Raw genomic sequence first — 20,934 nt, 5'->3', positions numbered from 1 at the left:
ACTTTTCATCTTTTTAACCCAAACTCCTTTTCTCTGACTGAAGAATAAGGTGCTAATTATTAACTGCCTGGCACCCCTATAAAGGAAGGAAAAAATACTACTAAATACTACTACTAAAGCTTAATTTGTTGTTTTTGTTTAGTCATGTAGGATTTCTTATGACCCTGTGTGGGGTTTTCTTGCAAAGATACTAGAGTGGTTGACCATTTCCTTCTCCAGTGGACTAAGGCAGAGGTTAAGTGACTTGCCCAAGGTCACACAGCTAGTAAGTGTCTGAGGCCAAATTTGAACTCAGATCTATCCTGACCCCAGGCCCAGCACTCTATCCAGTGAACCACCTAGCTGCCTTTAAAGCTTAATAACAGTAAATTTAGCCCTTCATTCTGGGAGTATATGGTATAATGCCTAGAGATCCAGCCTTGAAGCCAGTAAGACCTGGGTTTAAAACCCCTGACTTATGCTGGCTCACCTGGGGGATGTCAAAACTCTAGGCAACTCTGGAAGCCTACAAGTTATAGATTAAGTGCTGACCTTCATTGGTAGAGGGAGTTTCCTCACTTGGTAATCCCCTGTAACAGTGAAATCAAAGATCCAGCTCCTCTCATCATTTTTTCTTCATTTTACAGAGTTTAGGAAATTTTGCCTTGACCAACGTGGGTAGTCAGTGCTGTACAGTGGGGTCAGCCTGAAATTCTTTCCTCCTGACTCAGGGCTGTCCTTTAAAAAACAAACAAATAAACAAACAAAAACTACTGAATTTAAAATTAGAATGCCCAGGTTAGAGTCCTTGCTCTTCCACTTTAAATGCGTAACCTGAGGGAAGTCATTTCACCATTCTAAGCCTTGGTTTTCTCATCTGTAAAACGGCAGGCTTAGGGCAGGTGGGTGACACAGCGAATAGAGCACCGGCCCTGGAGTCAGGAGGACCTGGGTTCAAATCCGGCCTTGGACACTTGACACACTAACTAGCTGTGTGACCTTGGGCAAGTCACTTAACCCCAATTGCCCTGCCTTCCCCCCTCCAAAAAAAAATTTTTTTTAATGGCAGGCTTGAACTAAGTGATCTGTAAGGTTGCTTCCAGCTTTGAAATTCTTGGCCCACATCTAGACTCTTTCAAGAGATGGAGCATGGAAAGACATAGAGAAGTCAGTTGGTCAAGTTTTGTCAATGGGAAAGGGTCGCAGTGGTGACCCCAGATTCCACTACTTCCTCTTAAATCTGTACTGTAGCTACTGACCTCATCCCTGAACTGAAAGTCCTCTCTCCACACTTACCAGTGAGCTCTTAGTTGCCGTTTCTAATGGCTTTTGACATTTATGATTTGCTTCTTTTCTGCCTAGGTTTTCACAATCCTATTCTTTCCTCCTTCTCCTCTTTCCTGTCTGGTCAGTCATTCTCAGTCTCCTTTGCTGCATCTTCCTTCACATCATGGATACTAATTCTGAGTGTCCCTCCTGTCCTCAGCCCTCTTCTCCATCGATTTCACTCGGTGATTTCATCAGTTTTTGTGGATTTCAGTCATCTCTCCACCGATGATTGGTTCCCAGTTCTACTTATCCATCCCTTGCCTCTCTCCTAACCTCCAGTCTCACATCTCCAGCTGCCTATTAGACATCTCAGATTGGATGTCCCATAGATATTCAGCCCAACATAACTCCAAAATCATCTGTTTCAACGTAATCATTTTCCCACCAAGGAAACTGAGCCCCAGATCTGTTTGAGATAAAGTCAATTCAACCAAGATTGCTAAATTCCCAAAGGGGGAAAAATACCAAACCTAGAACCAGACATATTTACACATCAATTCTGTCAAACATTTTGAGAACAATAAAAAAATTTTCCAATATTACATAAACTGTTTGAAGAAAAAAGGGAAATGAAAGAATTCTTCCAAATTTCTTCCATAACAATCTAGTCTTGAAAGAGATAAAAGAGAGAAATCAATTGTAGGCCCGTATCCCTAAAGAATATGACCCAAAATTATGGAATAAAGCCATAGCAAAAAGGCTGTGGCAAAATATAAAAAGGATATACATGATCCTCAGGTTGAATTTATACCAAGGAAGCAGGGTTTGTTCAATATTAGGACAACTGTGAAAATAATAGACCATAGGAATGACAGGAACAATTAAAAACTACATGTTACATCGAAAGATTCAGAAAAGTCTTTTGACAAAATTCAGCGCAAATTTGTTTAAAAAAATGTAAATACAGGAATAAATGGACCCACCCTTAAATTCTCTCTCTCTATAACCAAGCATTATCCTATAATGGAGAAATACTATAGGTCCTTCCAATAAGACCAAGGATTAAAAAAGAATGGCCATTGTTACCACTAGCATTTATATGGATCTAGACAAATTCTATATAGCAGTGGCAAGAAAAATAAATTGAAGAAATTAGCATAGACATAAACTAATTGCTGGATAAGTGCCTTCTATGTGCCAGGTTCCATGCTAAAAAACTGGGGATACTAAAAGAGGCAAAAGACAGTCTCTGCATTAATGAGGAAGAAAACATACAAATATATACAAAGCAAGGTACATACAGGATAAATAGGGAATAATTAGCAGAGCGAAGGCCCTAGAATGAAGAGGGCTTGGAAAAGGCTTCCTGGAGACTTAAAAGAAGCCAGGAAGTCAAGAGGCGGAGCTCGGAAGGGAAAGGTTCCAGGCATGGGGAATGTTGTTATTCAGTTGTCTCAGTTGTGTCTGACTCTTTGTGACCCACGTTGAAGTTTTCTTGGCAGAGATACTGGAGCAGTTTGTCATTTCCTTCTCCAGCTCATTTTACAGATGAGGAACTGAGGCAAACAGGGTTAAGTGACTTGCCCAGGGTCACACAGTTACTAAGTCTCTGAGGTCAAATTTGATCTCAGGAAGATGAGTCTTTGTGACTCCAGACCTGGTACTCTATCTACTGAGTTGCTTAGCTGCCCTAGACATGGGGAGTAGTCAGAGAAAATGTCCAGAGCCAAGAGATAGAAAGTGTCTGGTTTGTGAAACAAATTGGAGTGGGGAGGAAGGTGTAAAAAGACTGGAAAGGTAGATAGGGGCTAGATTATGAAGGGCTTTGAGTGCCAAGCGAAGTATTTTGCATTTGACCCCGGAGGTGATAGGGAACCGCTGGAGTTTATTTAGTAAGGGAGTGGTATGATCAGATCTGTGCTTTGGGAAAATTACTTTGGTGGCTAAAGGGAGAGACTTGAGACAGACAGAACCACTAGCAAGCTATAATTGCAATAATCCAAGCAGGAGGTGATGAGGGCCTGCACCAGGGTAATGGCAGGGCCAGAGGAGAGAAGAGGGCGTATTGAAAAGATTTTGCCACATGAAACTGTCAGGCCTCAGCAGCAGCTTGTATATGGGGGGTGAGAGAGGACTTCTAGATTATAGGCCTGTAGGACTGGGAGGAAGGTGTTGCCCTCTACAGTAAAAGGGAAGATAGGACAGGGGAAAATTTAGGGGGAAAGATAATGACTTCTCTTTTAGATCTGTTCAGTTTAAGATGTTTACCAGAATCCAATTTGAGGTATCTGAAAGATAATTGGAGATCAGTAGAGAGTTTGGGGCAGGAAAGGTAGATTTGAGATGTGGCAGCATAGAGGTGGTAATTAAATCTTGAGGAACTGATGAGATCACCAAGTAAAGCAAGGGAGAAGAGAAGAGGGTTCTGGGTGGAGGGGGAAACCCCCAGAGGACACCTGTGGTTAAAAGGCGTGGTCTGGAGGAGGATCTAGCAAAGATGGCAGAGAAAAAACAGTCAGATAGGAGAACCAGGAGAGAGTCGTGTCTCTAAAACCTACAGAGACAAGAGTGGGCCAGGGAGAAGAAGGTGACCAATAATATCAAAGGCTGAAAAGAGGTCAAGGACAATGAGAATAGAGAAAAGGCCGTTGTATTTGACAACTGGGAGATTATAGGTAACAGGAGAGAGCAGTTTTGGTGAAACGTTAAGGTCAGAAGCCAGACTGTAAGGGGTTAAGAGAGAAAGTGGAGTCACCTATCCTTGCCAGCCTTTACAAGAAGGTTAGCTACGAAGGGCAGAGGAGCTATATAATCAGAGTTATCAGGGATGGAAGAATCAAGGGAGAGTTTTTTCAGGATGGGGCAGGTATGGGCATATTTGTCGGCAGGAGGGAACGAGCCAATAGACAGAGAGAGACTAAAAATTAGTGAGAGAATGGGGATGACAGAGGGGGCAATCTATTCCCTAAATATTCAACTAAAATTAATTAAAACAATAAATTCAGCTAACACAGAAATTATCACCTCTTGGGTGTGTTACCAACAAAACCCAGAAAAGAAGAGGAAATACTTCAAATATTTAATGATAAAAAGAAATGCAAGTTAAAACAATTCTTTGATTCTACTCTGCATCCTTCGGATTGACCAATGTGGCAGGTGAAAGATGAAATGACCAAGGAAACAAAGGTTCTGTCTTCCAAGTATATCTAGGCAGTGCCTAGCAATTGCCCAACAAACCAGGATCAGAATTCCTCAGCTTAGGCCTAGACCTCAAATACAAGGGGAGACAGACATTTATTTACACCTTAAAAACAATCAAGTAAGACCAATTAATTAAAAGGAAACAATACAACATTAGGTAATCTTATTTCTAACTGGAGAAAATTAGGGACTTTCCAGATTGGAAGAGAGAGAATAAGCAGGTGCAATTCTCTGAAATCAGAAAAGGAAGTGTCCTACTCCCACCCACCCCCTGCACCCCCCACCCCTACCAAGTGTCTATAAACAATCAAAGGAACATTGAAACAGTGACTGAGTGATAAGTTTGGGGCCAGTTTTCAGATAAGACATAAGGGTTGCTTGAGATGTATGATTGTGAGAAAACTCCTTGTATTAATCTTTGAATCTAACTGGGTTTCTGATCAGCGTAACATAGGTCAGGGGTAGGGATCCTGCGGCCTTGAGGCCACATGTGGCCCTCTAGATCCTCAAGTGCAGTTCTTTGACTGAATCCAAACTTCACAGAATGCTTGAGGATCTAGAGGGTGACGTGTGAGGTTCTCCACCCCTGATGTAGGTCTTTAACTTAAGGGTCTCTAGCAGCAGATAGAGGTGGTCCGGTTTCACAGCCAAGCAGGGCTTCATTCAAACAATACAATAAGGTTCCCACAATTGAATACAATTTTCTTACAAGAGAGAATTTGGACTAGACCCATAATTGAGTAGAAAGGGAACCAAGCTAGCTCCAGAATTGAGTCATAAGATGGAGTCGATTGTGGTTCACTTAGTTCCCACATTCCCATCCTAATCCCCTGGATGCCCTCAATTTCCTTACAAAGATAACAAAAAAGGAAAATTACAATTGTCTGAGGCAGTGTAGGAGAACTGTGAATTTTCTAGTCATCCTGGAAAGCCATTTGAAAGCATGCATAAACAGTCACTAAATTTTGTGTACCCTTTTACCCAGCAATACTACTACTAGGCTTCTGCTCCAAAGAGATCAAAGAAAGAAGTATCCAAATGACAAAAAAATATATAGCAGCAGTTAGGGTTGTAGTAAAGACCTAGAAACTACAGGGGTACCCATCAATATAGGGCAGCTAGGTGGTGTAGTAGTTAGAATGCTTGGCTTGGAGTCAGAAGACCTGAGTTCAAATCCTCAGACCTTTAGCAGCAGTGTGATCCTGGGCAAGTCACTTAACTGTTTGCCTCAGTTTCCTCATCTGTAAAATGAGCTGGAGAAGGAAATGGCAAACCCCTCCAATAACTTTGCCAAGAAAATCCCCAAACAGGGTCACAAAGAGTCAGACATGACTGAAACGACCAGACAACAACTATTTGGGAATCCACGAACCAATTATGGTATTTGGGTGTGATGGAACATTATCGCACTATAAGAAATGATGAAAAATGGATTCAGATTAACCTGAGAAGATGTTTAAACTGATGCAGAATAAAGTAAGCAGGAGCAGGAGAATGATTTTTTCAGTGACTATAACACAAAGAAAAATAACTCCAAAAACTCCGGCGCTGTGATCAATCCAATGGCCAACAACTCTGGAAGACCTTTGATAAATAACCTTGACGGAGATGTGGAACATGACGTTTTTAGGCCTACCCAGTCTTTGGATTTGTTTTGCTTGACTATACTTAACTGTCACAAAAGAAGATTTTTATGGGGGGAAGAGAAGAAATTTTAATACTAACAGAGCCCCCCCCCCCATTCTATGATTAGAGTAGTGCTTGAAATGCTAGTTATGGTCATGAGATAAGAAAAAGAAATTGAGGGCATTCTCATAGACAATGAAGAAACCAGTGTTTTTCACAGATGATATAAAGGTCTATTCACAAGAACCCTAAAGATTCAACTAAAACTGATCGAAACATTTCAAATTTTACATGGTGCAGCTAGGTGGTGCAGTCGATAGAGCACCAGGCCTTCAGTCCCGAAGACTCATCTTCCTGAGTTCAAATGTGGCTTCAGACACTTACTATCTGTGTGACCCTGGGCCAGTCACTTCACCCTGCTTGCCTCAGTTTCCTCATCTGCAAAATGAGCTGCAGAAGGAAATGGCAAACCACTCCAGCATCTTTGCCAAGAAAACCCCAAATGGGTCATGAAGAGTTAACGTGACTGAAATGACTCAACCACAACAACAAATATTTCATACAGCGCAGGTTGTTGGGTTTTTTTAGGTACGTAGCAAATTTTACATGGTAGTTCCAAAACTGTCCTTCTCATCTATGTTTCCCTTTGAACTTCCTTCTGTACTTTTCTGGGTATTTTCTGGGTCTCAAAGTGAGTTTGTCAGTTTATTGTAAGAATGAAAAGGTGCTTTTGCCACCGCAGAATTCTTCCTGTAATGTGGATTCTAAGCCGGTTCTTTCACTTCCTAACTGTGTGACTTTAGTCAAGTCCGTTCCCTCTTGGCCTCAGTTCCCTCCACTATAAAATGACGGGGCTGCACATTTTCAGCCGTAATGTTCTTTGGCCTGTGGTCCCTCCCAGCTCTTAACATTCTGTGATTCTCATCTCTCAGCCCATTAGAATTATCAGGACTTTGCCTCATGGTGCCAACTTAATGACAACACTTGAAATCCTTTGGAAATAATGGAACTTAGCACCTAGTTAGCAAGAATAATTATCTAAAAACACCCAACTTCCCGATGTCCGGCTGGGGTTGAGCCTGTTCCAACCCCTCCCCAATGCCCTGTGCACAACCTGTGGGTGGATGGCTTTATACCGGTGGTGTGTTGTCTCTCTTCACCATGTGGCAGTGTTCCCCCAACCTCCACTGAGGATGCTAGTATTACCCTCAAGAATAAAAAATTCTTAGCTATAGCTCTGGACTCCAAATACCAATAACAGCTAACATTTATGTCATTCATTTTTTCAAAACACTTTACAAATATTATCTCATTGAATCCTCACAATAACCCTGGGGGGTAGGTGCTCTGGTTATCCCTGTTTTTACAGATGAGGAAACTGAGGCAAACCGGGTTAAGTATGAAGCTAGATTTGAACTCAGGAAGATGAGTCTTTTTGACTCCAGATCCAGCACTCTACCCACTGCACCACCTAGCTGCCGTAAGACATATTTATGGGGGCAGCTGGGTGGCACAGTGAGTAGAGCACCGGCCCTGGAGTCAGGAGAACCTGAGTTCACATACGACCTCAGACACTTACACATGTACTAGCTGCGTGACCTTGGGCAAGTCACTTAACCCCAATTGCCCTGCCAAAAACAAACAAACAAACAAAAGAACCAAAGACATATTTGTAGAAACATTTTCTCTCTCCCACTCCACTCCCGCTGCACTGGGCTATTTAGTGTTTAGAAGCATTTGTGTCATACTAAACATTGACACTAGGTGGAGCTGTGGTCTATCCTACCCTGTGGCTCTCGCTCTGGGCCCCGTAATTACATTACAGCTGTGGAATACGTGGTTTACAACTCTTTGCAGTTATACCAGGAAACTAAAACCAAATCATGGGGTTATTCATAGGAGTTGAAGCTGGAGGAGAACAACTCCCTCATTTTACACTTGAGGAAACTGAGGCCCAGGCTTAAATGAATTACCCAAGGTCTCAGTCAGAGTACAATAAAGACAGGATTTAAACCTAGATCTTCGGACGCTAGCACCAGTTTTCTTTCCATTGTACCAAGTGATGTTGAAGTGTCTTTCTCAAGGTCACATGGAGAAACAGAAATAGAGTGCTTCATTTTGAGTCAGGAGGACCTGGGTTCAAATCCTACCTCAAGGATTTATTAACTGTGTGATGTTTGGCAAGGCACTAAAATCTCCCTGGGCTCAGTTTCTCATATGTTAAATGAAGGTTCTCAAGAACTAGAGTCATTTCTTACACTCACTGGTCTTCCTGGGGGCTGAGTCCTGGCCCCTACCTCTAGCCCTGCAGCAACACCCTTCCATGTGCTACTAGATTTCCCCAGACTTAACTGTTTGCTCATCTGGACCTCTGATACTGGCCCACTGCCAGGCTCTCTGATGTTATTCCCTTGTCCACAAGCTAGGATGCCCACAGGCTACCTACTACTAAACCCTTCTGACACAGCCTCATGTCTATGTGGGCCTTTTAGGGACCCTGCTTTGGATTTGGAGTTTGGTGGGACTATGCTACGCGTCTCCCTTAAGACTATAGACACATAGGCATTTCTCCCTTGATGCTAGCCAGGGAGCTTATAGCCAGATTCAGGGTCCACCGGCTTCTCCCCAAGCACTCTTTCTCCATGCAGAGACTACAGAAGCTCGAAACTGTGCCAGTCGGACAGTAACATCTACTCCAGTGTTATCATCATCTCTAAAATGCTGATACTGGGAACAAACACTGTACCTAGAACCCAGGACCTCTATGGTCAACTCCATAGGCAGAGGTCATCCATCTTTGTCAGCCTTGCCCCAGAACCCCGCTGAGCATGCCCTTAAAAGCCTTTTTCTCTATTCTCACACTCAGCACAGAATTAGTTCCAAAGGTCCACATTTAGAGGCCCTTCATTTCTTACATTCACTCCCCAGAATGCAACAGGGGCTCTGGCTGAGCAGGCATTGTCATGTCCCTGCCCCCTACCTTGCCAAGTCAGAGACTTCCCAGGTTTCTACTTCAATAACTTCAAATAACCACTGCCACCAGAGGTCACTCCAGATCTCCCCAGCACCACACCAAACAGATCAATCCCATGACAAAAACATCCAGACAGCTCTAATAGCCCCAGGCAGGTTGGGGACAGCTGCAAGAATTCTACTTTTTGACTGTTTTTGGTTTGGGTTGGGTTTTTTGCCTGCACAGCTGTTTGCCTTTCCCCAGAATTCTCAACCTTAACAACTCCAATGAATTCAACTATGGATTCTTTTTTTCCTCTTGAACCAGGGTCTTCAGTTAAAGGAAAGACAATCATAGTCATAGAACAGAGAAGGTTAGAGCTGGTTGGAACACACACTGCTAGAATTAGAAAAGAGACCTTAAAATGACTCTTAAAAGTCCAACCCTCATTTAAAATTTTAATTTTTTTTCAAATAACAAAATTTTATTTTCTCTCATTCCCACCTCCTCCCCATTGGGAAAAAAAAAGAAAAAAACTCTTGTAACAAATATGTATATTGAAGCAAAACAAATTCCCCCTTTGCTGTGTGTGTGTGTGTGTGTGTTTGTATTCTACATTTTGAGTCCATTGCCTCTTATCACCATCGGGAGGTGGGATAGCAGGGTTCATCACCAGGACTCTGGAACTGTGCTTTCTTTTTCCAGATGAGGAAAGGGAGGTCAAATAAATCTAACAAAGAAATGCTAAAAGATTCTTGTTGGCAGCTAGGTGGCCCAGTGAATAGAGCCCAGGCCCTGGAGTCAGGAGGACCTGAGTTCAAATCCAGCCTCAGGCACTTGACACACTTACTAGCTGTGTGACCTTGGACAAGTCACTTAACCCCATTTGCCTTACTTCCCTCCCCCCCCAAAAAAGATTCTTGTTTCTGTTTCCTTAAGAAGTAATTTTATAATGTGCCCTTCGCTGCTTACCCTTTCTGGGTCTCAGTTTCTATAAAATGGGTTCAGCTTCTAACTCTGTCTAATCTACATGGATGTTGTGAAGATCAAATGAGATCGTGAAAGCGTTTTAAGAATGTTCCACAATGCCCAAAAAGGCAGAGCCTCTGGGATAAAATATAGACCCTTCTGTTTAGCTTTTTGAGGCCCCCAAACAGCCCCATTGGGTGTTATTTCCTTTTTTCTGAACTCTGCCATCCAGTCAATTTGTCCTTTTCTCTGTTCCTTGTACGACACACTCCAGCCTTGGCATTGGCTGCCCCTCATGCCCGAATTGCACACTCCTTCCTTATCTCTGCTCCATAGGATCCCTCACTTCTTTCAAGAAACAACTCGGGTATCCCCTTCCTGAATGAAGCCTTTCCTGATGATTCCAACCATTAATGCTCTCCCTCCCAAACTACCTAATAGGAATATTTACTCACTTTATATTTGTGCTACATACTTTTTTAGCTACTTGTCTCCCCCATTGGAAGCTCCTTTCAAGAAAGGATAGTTTTAATATTTGTACTTGTATCTCTAGCATCTGGCGCAAAGTTTGGCACATAGTAGGTGCATAATAAGTTAATTTATTGACTTAATTAAAATTAGCTAAATTTAGCATAATACATTAGCGAAAGTAGCAAAGAATGATAAAAATTTCATATTGGTGAGGTTGTAAGGAAAAAGACACTTTCACATCATTGGTGAGATTACACACCAGAAGAAATTTTTAAAGATCAGTATGGCAACATGCTGTGAATCACAAATCTGATCCAGAGCTTCCGATCCAGAGGTTCTATTGCTAGGGCTTTATCTCAAAAGAATCATGAAATGGGAGGGTGGGGGGGGGAATAAAGCAACCTATCTGTACAAGAAATATTTAGAGCAGTTTAATTTTAAAATGTCAATGCTCCCATCACAAACACACAAAATGGAGTTATTATTACTGCTAACTAATATTATTCTGACCATCTGAGAGAAGCTGGCTGGGAAAGGACAGAAGAGAATAAGACTGTTCCCCACTCAGTTACCCTTTAAAGACTACCCCACCACCCCTGCTCCTCCAAAAAAGTAGCAGGGAATCCTTAAACTTGCCTAGTAACTAAGTTAATTTTTACAGGGGTTGCCCATATCCCCCTCCAAAGCTGTCAGGCATTTTCTAAACCTAGGGGTTCCATTGACTTCTACCTGACCCTTCCTGGGTAAAAGAGAAACAACTCAGCCTTCCCACCTCAGATAATAACTTGCACAACGGGGAACTTTTTCCTAATCAAGGATCAAGCTCCCATAAAACAGAAAGCAAAAATAAAATGAAGGCATACAGCAAAGCAAAATGTGCAGAGCTTAGATCCAAGGTTGACCAACATTTGTATTTATCTCCCAACTCTATGCCATCTATTCTGTGAGTCTCCTTGATTCTCTCCATCATCCCCTTTTTCAAGTCAAATTGACAAGCATTTATTCAGTGCCTACTAAGTGCCAGCCAAATTCTTTGCTCTCTCAACATCTGTCCCCTGCAAAGGGTCAGCTTGGAAGGGTGGGGCTGACATCCCCCTTTGCTCTCTCAATATCTGTCCCCTGCAAAGGGTCAGCTTGGCAGGGTGGGGCTGGCATCCCCCTTCCTTCCAACTGCCTTCTCCTTGCTAGAGCACTTAGTTCAAGTCCGTAAGGGTGCCTAATTTCATCAGCATGGGTACATCCTTCACAGACATGGATTGAAACCCCAGGGAACCATTTAGTTCAGTAGTTCTCTAACTTTTTGTACTCAGGTCTCAGAAAAATGATTGAGGTCCCTTCCTCCCCTGCAGTTTTGTTTATAAGTATATCAATACTTACCACATTAGAAATGAAAACATCTTAGTATTATTATGAAAATAGTTTTGAATCATAGACCTTTTGAAAGTGTCTTTGGGAGCTCCTGGAGGTCCCTGGACAATACTTTAAGAACCACTGACTAAGCCCAACATATATCTGACCAAGAATCCCTCCACAACATTACAGACAAGAGGTCAGCCTCTCTCTGAAGACCTAGGAGAAAGCTACCACTTCCTCACAAGTAGGGATTCTTTTCTTTTTATTTGTATCCCCAGAGCCTGGCACGGTGACTGGCACTGGCACATAGGAGATGCATCATGAATATTTGTTCATTGACTGGTTGAGTGATGCCATGCCACTCTTGGTCAGCTCTGTTAGAATTTTTTTGTTACTTCAAACCTCAGTCTTCCTGCAAATCCTACCCATTGCTCCTTGTTCAGTTTCCTGGGGTCAGTTTAAGTAAATCTACTTTCTTCCATCTGCGAGTCCTCCACATACTGGGAGGCAGCTATTGTGTCTCTTATTAAATAAGTCTTCTCTTCTCTAGGCCAGTCATCCTTAGCTTCTTCAGTTCCTTATATGGCGTGGTCTTGAGGTCCCTTATCATGCTGATCACCCTCCTCTGACTGTTCTCCAGATCAACAATGTTCTTCCTGAAATATGGTGTCCAGAAATCAATCCAAGAGCTGGCTGGGATAGAACATGCTAGAACTATCACCTTCCTCATTTTGGATACCATTGCACTTTTAATGTGGCCCAAAACCACATTAGCTTTTTCTGGCTGCCATATTAGACTATTGATTCATGCTGAGTTTACGCTAAATCCCCCCCAGAGCATTTTGGTTTTTGTTCTCTTTTTTTCTTTTTAAAATATGTCATTGACGCTATATTTTGTTTCCTTTCCATCACTTATTTTCTAGTGACTTCCTCACACTCAGTAGAACCCTGCCTTCTAACATATGAATATAGTTAAAACAAATAAACACTCGGCCACGTCTGAGGATGTATGATTCATTCCACACCTATAAAAAGTAATACCACCCCTATCTGAGGTGTGTTTTACCATCAGCCTTCTGAAGTCATGCTTTATTTATCAGAACACATATTTTTAAATGAGCCACTTTCCACCCAAACTTCACCATCCTTTACTTTAGGAAGCTGATTTCTTGGATCCAAATGTAGAACTTTGCATCGATCACTATTAAATTGTATCTTATTAGATTTGACCCATAGACGTAACTTCTTGATCTTTTTGGATCCTATGTCAGTGACAGTGTGTTACCAACCCCTCTTAGCTTCACATCAGCTGCACTCTTTACAATCTTACTTACTCCTCTGGAGGTATTCTGCAATCCCATGACACTGGCCTCCTTGCTTTTCCTCTCATAAGACATTCCATCTTCCTGTTCTGGCATTTTCACTGACTGTCCCCCATGCCTGAAATTCTCTCTCTCCTCAATTCTGTGTATTCCTTGGCTTCCTTCAGGTCTCACTTTCAGCAAGAAACCTTTCCCTGTCCTTACTCTTAAGTGCCTTCCCTCTGAAATGACTCCAAATTTAACTGTCTCTAATTTATTGGTTCATAGTTGTTTGCATGGTCTCACTCATTAGACTGTGAGTTTCTTGAAAGCAAAAACTGTTTTTCACCTTTTTTTTTTTTAAATTAGGGAAGTACCTGACACAAAGAAGATGCTTTATATATGCTTGTTGACTTAAGCTTTTCTTCTTTGGCATTGATAAAGCCGCCGACAAAACTGTTGAAAAACCCCAAGACAAAAACTGGGATACTACTCTAAAGATGTCCCTCTGAGTTGACATTATTAGCCCATTACTAAGCATTCTTTTGGTCCAAATCATTCAATCAGTGTGGAACCCACTTAACTTTCCTATCCTGTAATCATCATCTTCCCACATTGGCCACAAAACTTTGTCAAATAATGAATGCTTCCCTGAAACCTAAATATACTGTCTTTACAACATTCTTCTAATCCTGCAGTTTAGATATGCTGTCAAAATAGGAAGTGAAATTAGTTTGCTTGTGTCTTCAGAAATTCATTCTTGAAAACACCTCCCCCTTCTTGGGCCAACTTCCTCAGGAAAATATTAGGCTAGGGTATCCTATCAATCTTTATCTAATCCCTTGAGACCTAATGTACGTATCAGGCCATGCCTAGTTTACCTCTCATTCTCTATCATGAGATAGAAAATTGACACTGAAGAAGTAACCTTACTCCCATGATTCTTGACATGTCCACATCAACAGCCAGTCCCTCCCAAATGGTCAAAATCAGGTCCAGAATAAAAGTTTCTCTAGTCACTTCCCCTATTTTTTGAGGGTTGAAATTATGATGAAATAAATAGACTCTTTTCAGCAGTCATGGCGAAAAAAATTAGGCACCTAGAAATACGACCCTGTCCACTCTTTGCTAGTCTGACCCTTAGACAAGAAATATACAGTTGTTCATTGCTAGACCTATACTGGAAAACTTTCTATGTTGGGGGCACTTACCAAATTTTGTGATCTGCCTGAATGGCTTTAAAGAACCCCAGGTCACTTCCCTGCCTGATGAGGCACTAGCCCTCCAATTAACAAGATGTCACCCAAGGCCCAGGGATCCTTCCGCAAGAGTTCTAGACTGGTCCCAGGGGAAATCTACTCTAAAGGGCCATTTCTTCTCTTGAGCTCTTTGCCTACATCTGGAATCAGTCCAGAAAAATCTCTAAAATAAAATATGGTTCCCTAATACCCACATAGACACAGTATGTGAATTAAGTATGGAACAGTTTTTATTTCAATTGCTACAGAAAATACATGACTGTAAGGACTCCCAGGAGCCCATAAATACAGAAACATAAAGCACTCACATAGCCCATTAGATTCCTTCAAAAGGCAAAGGCATGTTGGGAGGGAGGGAGGGAGGGAGGAAGGAAGGCTTAATTCTCATTCATCTTCCACTTAACACTGTCCTAGCAACTCCCAAACATACGTGGGAGGGTTGGCTAAGTCCACATCTCCCGGCCTCCCACAACGTGGTTCCAACCCTCCAACAGCAGGGGCCACATTGGTGAATCTTCTTCTTCCAAGGAGAATGCTACTGAGGAAATCAACACTTGAACTCGGGAACTCTCAAATTCAGGATTCATGATAATAAAACCTAGTTTTTATATAATGCATTAAGATCTGAAAAGCACTTTCTTTATGCCACCCCATTTGACCCTCAGCAACAACCTTGTGACGTGGCTGTTCTAATTATCCCTGTATCACAGAGGAGGAAACTGACTGAAACAACTGGACAGCACCAATGAGATGAGGAGAATAGTTCCAGTTTCTTCTCTCTCCAGTCCAGCCTCCATTCAGCCACTAAAGGGATTTTCCTGAAGCACAGATCTGTTCAGGCCCTCCCCCACCCCCCACTCAATAAACAACAGCAGGGGCCCAACTGACTCCAGGGTCAGATAAAAAATGCTCTATTTGGCATTCAAAGACCTTTCTAACTTAGCCCCTTTCTACCTTTTGAGGCTTCTTACACCTTACTCCCTAACACATTCTCTTTGGTCCATTAACCACCAGCCTTCTGGTTGTTCCACGAAAATGACACTCCATCTCTCTGGACTCGGGGCATTCTCTTGGGCTGTCTTCCATGCCTGGGATGCTCTCCTTCCTCCGATTCAACTACTGACCTCCCTGGCTTCCTTTAAGTCCCAGCTACAATCCTGCCTTCTGTAGGAAGCCACCCCCAATTCCAGTGCCTTCCCGCTCTTAATTATTTCCTATTTATCCTATACATAGCTTGTCTTGTATATATTTACTTGTTGCCTCCCCCATTAGATTGTGAGCTTCTTGATAGCAGGGGCTGCCTTTTCTTTCTTTTTTTTTTTTATCACCAGCTCTGAGTACTAGCACATGGTGTTGTTCAGTTATTTCAGTTGTGTCTGACTCTTCTTGACTCCATTTGGGGTTTTCTTGGCAAAGATACTGGAGTGGTTTACCACTTCCTTCTCCAGTTCATTTTCCATATGAGGAAACTGAGGCCAACAGGATTGAATGTTTTGCTCAAGATCACACAACTATTGTCTGAGGCTGGATTTGAACTGAGATCTTCCTGATTCTAGGTGTTCTACCCACTGCACCACCTAGAAGCCCGCCAGCACATGGTAGGCATTCAATAAATGTTTATTGATTAGATTAGAAGATATCTGAGATCTCTCTCAATCTATTATGCCATAGAAATTTAATAGAATGGGTCAAGGCTTGTAGTCAGTCAAAAAGCATTTATTAAGAGACTGCTACATTGCAGGCACTGTGCTAAGTACTGGGGATACAAAGAAAGACAAAAGACAGTCCCTACTCTCCAAGAGTTCACAGTGTAATGGAATCTACTAGAAAAGCCTTCGAAAACCAGAGTCCCCTGAATACCACCAGAGGAGAAAAAGGACTTCAGTGGAGAAATGAGGCGTTATTGTTTTCTTAGGCCTTACGCCCTCCTGTATCTCCCCTCCCCTCCCGCCTCCCCCCCCCCCCCCGCCCATATCTTTTCACTAAAGGAAAACATTCGTTGAAAGGTGTTTTCTGTCTCTCCTCAGTCCTGTACCTGGAAGGATCTGTTCTTGTATTTGAGGATATCTTCAAACTGATAGCTTTCTACTGTGTCAGCAGGTAAGTACAACTCAGCCACCACTCCCTTATGTCTCTAGAGGTAATCATTTTTTTTCTCGATTAAATGTAAACAAAAATTAACATTCGTTTTTCAAAATTCTGAGTTCCAAATTCTCTCCTTCTCTCCCTTCCTTTCCCCTTCCTTGAAAAGGCAAGCAATTTGATATAGATTATACATGTACCATTGTGCAAAATGGGTAAGTAATCTTCTGATCACTGACAAACCCAGGCCATCAGAGCTATCACTAAGGAAGGTAATGGAACTGAGGCTATCCATAGCAGACTCAGGTACAGTGGAGGGGAAAGAGTACTGGCCTTGGAATCGGTGGCTCAAACACTATCTTGGATGCTAACTACCCATGTGACCTTGGACAAGTCATTTGACCTTTCACACCTCAGTTTCCTCATCTGTAAGATTAGAGGATTGGATTAGATGATCCCTGGGATCTCTTGATTTAAATCAAGATCCAGGATCCTTCATGCTTCCCCACCTTTCAGTGTGTTTCCTGGGTAAAAATGGGTTAGAACTGGGATTCTTAACCTGGTGTCTGTGATGTTTTAATAACTGTATTTCAACGTAATTGGTTTCCTTTATAATACTATAAATTTTATTTTATACATTGAAAACATTCTGAGAAGGGGTCAGTAAGCCTCACCAGACTCCCAAAGGGGTCTCATGACACAAAAAACCAGTCACTAGATTAGAATGAACATCAAAGGCTTCTTTGAAGGAGAAAAAAAGGTCACAAAAGGCCAAGGATTTGGGGAAGGGGAGAGAGATAGACAGTCCACCTTTGCCTTGATGATAGGAGGAATTGGGGGGCAATCATACGTGTAGGGACAGGGCAGCTAGGTGGCGCCATGGTGCACAGAGTGCCGGCCTGGAGTCAGGAAGACTCATCTTTTTGAGTTCAAATCTAGCCTCAGACACTTACTAGCTCTGTGACCCTGGGCTTAACCCTGCTTGCCTCAGTTTCCTCATCTGTAAAGTGATCTGGAGAAGGAAGTGGCAAACCATTCCAGTAACTTTGCCAAGAAAACCCCAAATGGGGTGGCAGAGAGTTGGACAAGACTGAACATCATCATCATCATCATATGTGTGTGTGTGTGTGTGTGTGTGTGTGTGTGTGTGTGTGAATCATGTTGCTCTTTTAACCATAGTAGGTCCCCAGCCTGAGTCACTGCCCTAGAGAGCAGCTTCCCCCACCCCTCATTTTCCATAAGTAAAGGGTCAAATAGAGGCAGATTTGAATTCCACCTCTGACAGCTACTAACTGAGCTTTAGTCTCTTCTTCTGCAAAATGGAGATAATCCTTTTAGTCCCACCTCAGTATTTAATTGGGAGGATCATCAAAGGAGATAATGTGTGTAAAGTACTTTATAAACCTTAAAGTACATTTTAGCTCTTAAGTTTTAGAATTGGAAATTACTTTAAAGATCTCCCACCCCCTCATACTACAGATGGAAATGAGGCCCAGAGGGAGGAAGTAATTTGCCCAAGGTTACACATAGGATAAGTATCAAATGTGTTGTTTAGTTACATCTAACTCTTCATGATCTCATTTGGGGTTTTCTTGGCAAAGTTACTGAAATGGTTCACCACTTCCTTCTCCAGATCATTTTACAGATGAGGAAACTGAGGCAAACAGAGTTAAGTGACTTGCCCAGGGTCACACAGCTAGTAAGTGTCTGAGGCCAGATTTGAACTCAGTTCCTCCTGACTTTAGGCTCAGTACTCTATCTACTTTGCCACCTAGCTCCCCCAACTGATGTTCAAAATAATTTCCAATGTTCTTTCTGCTACATGTAATATTACCTCATAATTAGTTCATTCCAGTAATAACAAATGCTTTAGAATCATTTAGGGTATACTTTTCATCAGTAACCTGACACTAAGTCAAGAAAAAAAATGGAGTCGTGCTTCCTTCATTCAGCAGTAGCTGGTAGGTACCAATGGCTTATTGACCCATCTGTGGGACTAAGTAATAGCCAATGTATGTTTGACTTGGGCTGGGTGAGATGAAAGTAACAACTGTGAAATGGGGAGAGTAGCACTTGCCTGCCTCCAATAGTTCTTGTGAGAAAAACTTTTCTATAACGCCCTCTATAAATAGAAATATAAGCTATTATTCGGCTGGAGATTAGACTTGGCGATGGAGGGAATTCTCCAGTGAGAAACATCCCTCCAGCAATGCAGGTCAGCACCTTCTCTGCAAACTATAGTCTTAGAGAGTTCCTAGAGCAGTGAGAGATTAATAAGTAGCTAGCCCAGGGTCACACAGTCAATGTCTGTCAGAGGTAGAGTATGAATTCAGCTCTTCCTGGCACCCATCCTGGCTCTCCTTCCACTAAGCCAAACTACTCCTCAAAGCCATTCTTATTATTTCACATTAATTCCAGAAGCCTGATTTTATATCTGTGGCTGATGAAAAGAAAAGGAAGAAAGAAATAAAAGCCTTCAGTAAGGGAATGGTGAACAAGGGCTCTAATTTTCTCTTCCAGACCTCAAAGAACTTTGGGAGTTAGTTGTGGTAGGTATTATCCCCCTTTTTTTTTTAATGTGAGAAATCTGAGGTACGAAAGGTGAAGTGATTTGTCCAAAGTCACACAGCTGGTAGGTGGAAGAACTGGACCCATAAGCAATTTTATCTCTGGGTTCCCATCTTTGGTGCAGTGGATAGAGCTCCCAGCCTGAAAGTCAGGAAGGCTCATCTTCCTAAGTTCAAATCTGGCCTCAGAGTCTTAGGTGGTCCTGGCCAAGTCACTTAACACTGTTTGCCTCAGTTTCCTCATCTGTAAAATGAGCTGGAGAAAGAAATGGCAAACCACTCCATTATTTCTACCAAGAAAACCCCAAATAGGGTCACAAAGAGTTGGACGTGGCTGAAAATGACTGAACAACAACTCCTCCCCTTCTCCAAAGAAATCTACCTCCTGATCCTCAACCTCAGGCTGCAAGGGCACAAGTTCCTGTTAACACTGATTCCCAGAGACAGCAAGGAAGGACTTCCATTAGAGAGGGAAAAGAAGTCACTGTTTTTCGATGTAGCCTCTCAGCAGGTATTTTCTAAGTGTCATGTTAAAGAGCATGTCTTGACTTAATTGTCTAATCAATATACATCCATTAAAGAAAGAAAGAAGGAAGAATGGAAAGAAAGAAAAAAAGGGATAGAGGAAGGAAGGAGCTAGAAAAAGGAAGGAAGGAAATAGCACTTAATAGTGTTTTAAGCTTTGTTAAGTGCTGTACATATGTTATCTCTTTTTTAAAATATTTATTTTATTTTATTTTTTGTTATATTTGAGATCCCGGCTGTTTCCCTTCCTCCCTCCCTCGCAATTCCACACTAGAGAAGGTCAGCATTTCATACAGATAGATATATATGTAAAACTGTACAATACATAGTTGTATATATCATTTCTTTCTCTGGAGGTAGATAGCATCGTCCTTCATAGTCCTTTGTGTCAATCACATTTTCTCTTCAAACATATTACTGTTACTGGATACAACATTCTCTTGGTTCTACTCGATTCATTTCATCAAGTCTTTCCATGTTTTCCTAAAATCAGCCTACTCATCATTTCTTACAGCAGGGTAATATGGCATCACAGTCACGTACCACAACTTATTCAGCCATTCCCGACTGATGGGCATCCCCTCCATTTTCACTTCTTTGCCACCACCCATATATTATCTCATTTGACCTTCTCAACAACCTGAGAAGTGGGTGCTACTATTATTCCGATTTCATGGTTGAAGGAACTGAGGTAAGAAGAGATTAAGTGACTTGTCCAGGCTCACACAGCTAGGAAGTTTCCAATTTTGGGTTTGAACTCAAGTCTTCCTGACTCTAGGTCCAGTGCTCTATCCACTGTACCACCCAGCTGTGAAGAAAGGAGCATTTATTTATCACTCAATATGAGCAAAGCACTGGGGATACAAATAGATTAAGTAGGTAAGTCCCTGCCATTTAGGGCTTTACCTTCTAAAGGGGCTGCTGAGAGGGACAGCTGATATGTTGAATGACAGAATGATCCAAAAAGCTCTTGACAGGCTAAGGTGATGTGCCAAATCTAGCCAATAAGGTGAAATCAAATAGAGAAAAATGAAAAGTCTTTTTCTTGGGCTCAAAAAAAACCAACCTCACAAATTCAGGATCGATCAGGTGGAGGCATGGAAAAATAATCTATTATTTATTTTATTATTATTTTGAGCTAGCTCAAAATGAGTCAACAGTGCAACATGACAAGGAGTGGGGAAAAGCTGATGGTATGTAAAGTGATGCACTGAATAAGAGTACTAACCGGAGGCAATGAAGACCTAAGGTCAAATGCAGCGTCAGACATTTGCTAGCTGTGTGACCCTAGACAAGTCACCAGATTCCTCAACTGTAAAATGAGATAGGAATAGTACTTACCTCCCAGGGCTGCTGTGATGCTGTGAAGTGCTTAGCAT

The 20,934-nt window shown here is 42.0% G+C and overlaps 1 protein-coding gene across 1 annotated transcript in view; it reads left to right on the top strand.

Moving 5' to 3' along the window:
• Nucleotides 1-20,934, top strand: part of RIN3 (Ras and Rab interactor 3) — a 149,143-nt gene that overhangs the window by 74,183 nt on the left and 54,026 nt on the right. Inside the window, exon 4 of the mRNA XM_036735462.1 lies at nt 16,409-16,481. Within this exon, the coding sequence (XP_036591357.1) occupies nt 16,409-16,481 (73 nt within the window). The remainder of the gene's footprint in view (nt 1-16,408; nt 16,482-20,934) is intronic.

Source organism: Trichosurus vulpecula, chromosome 8 (assembly GCF_011100635.1).
Source record: "Trichosurus vulpecula isolate mTriVul1 chromosome 8, mTriVul1.pri, whole genome shotgun sequence".
NCBI lineage: Eukaryota > Metazoa > Chordata > Mammalia > Diprotodontia > Phalangeridae > Trichosurus > Trichosurus vulpecula.
This window is presented reverse-complemented; position numbering and strand designations above follow the sequence as displayed.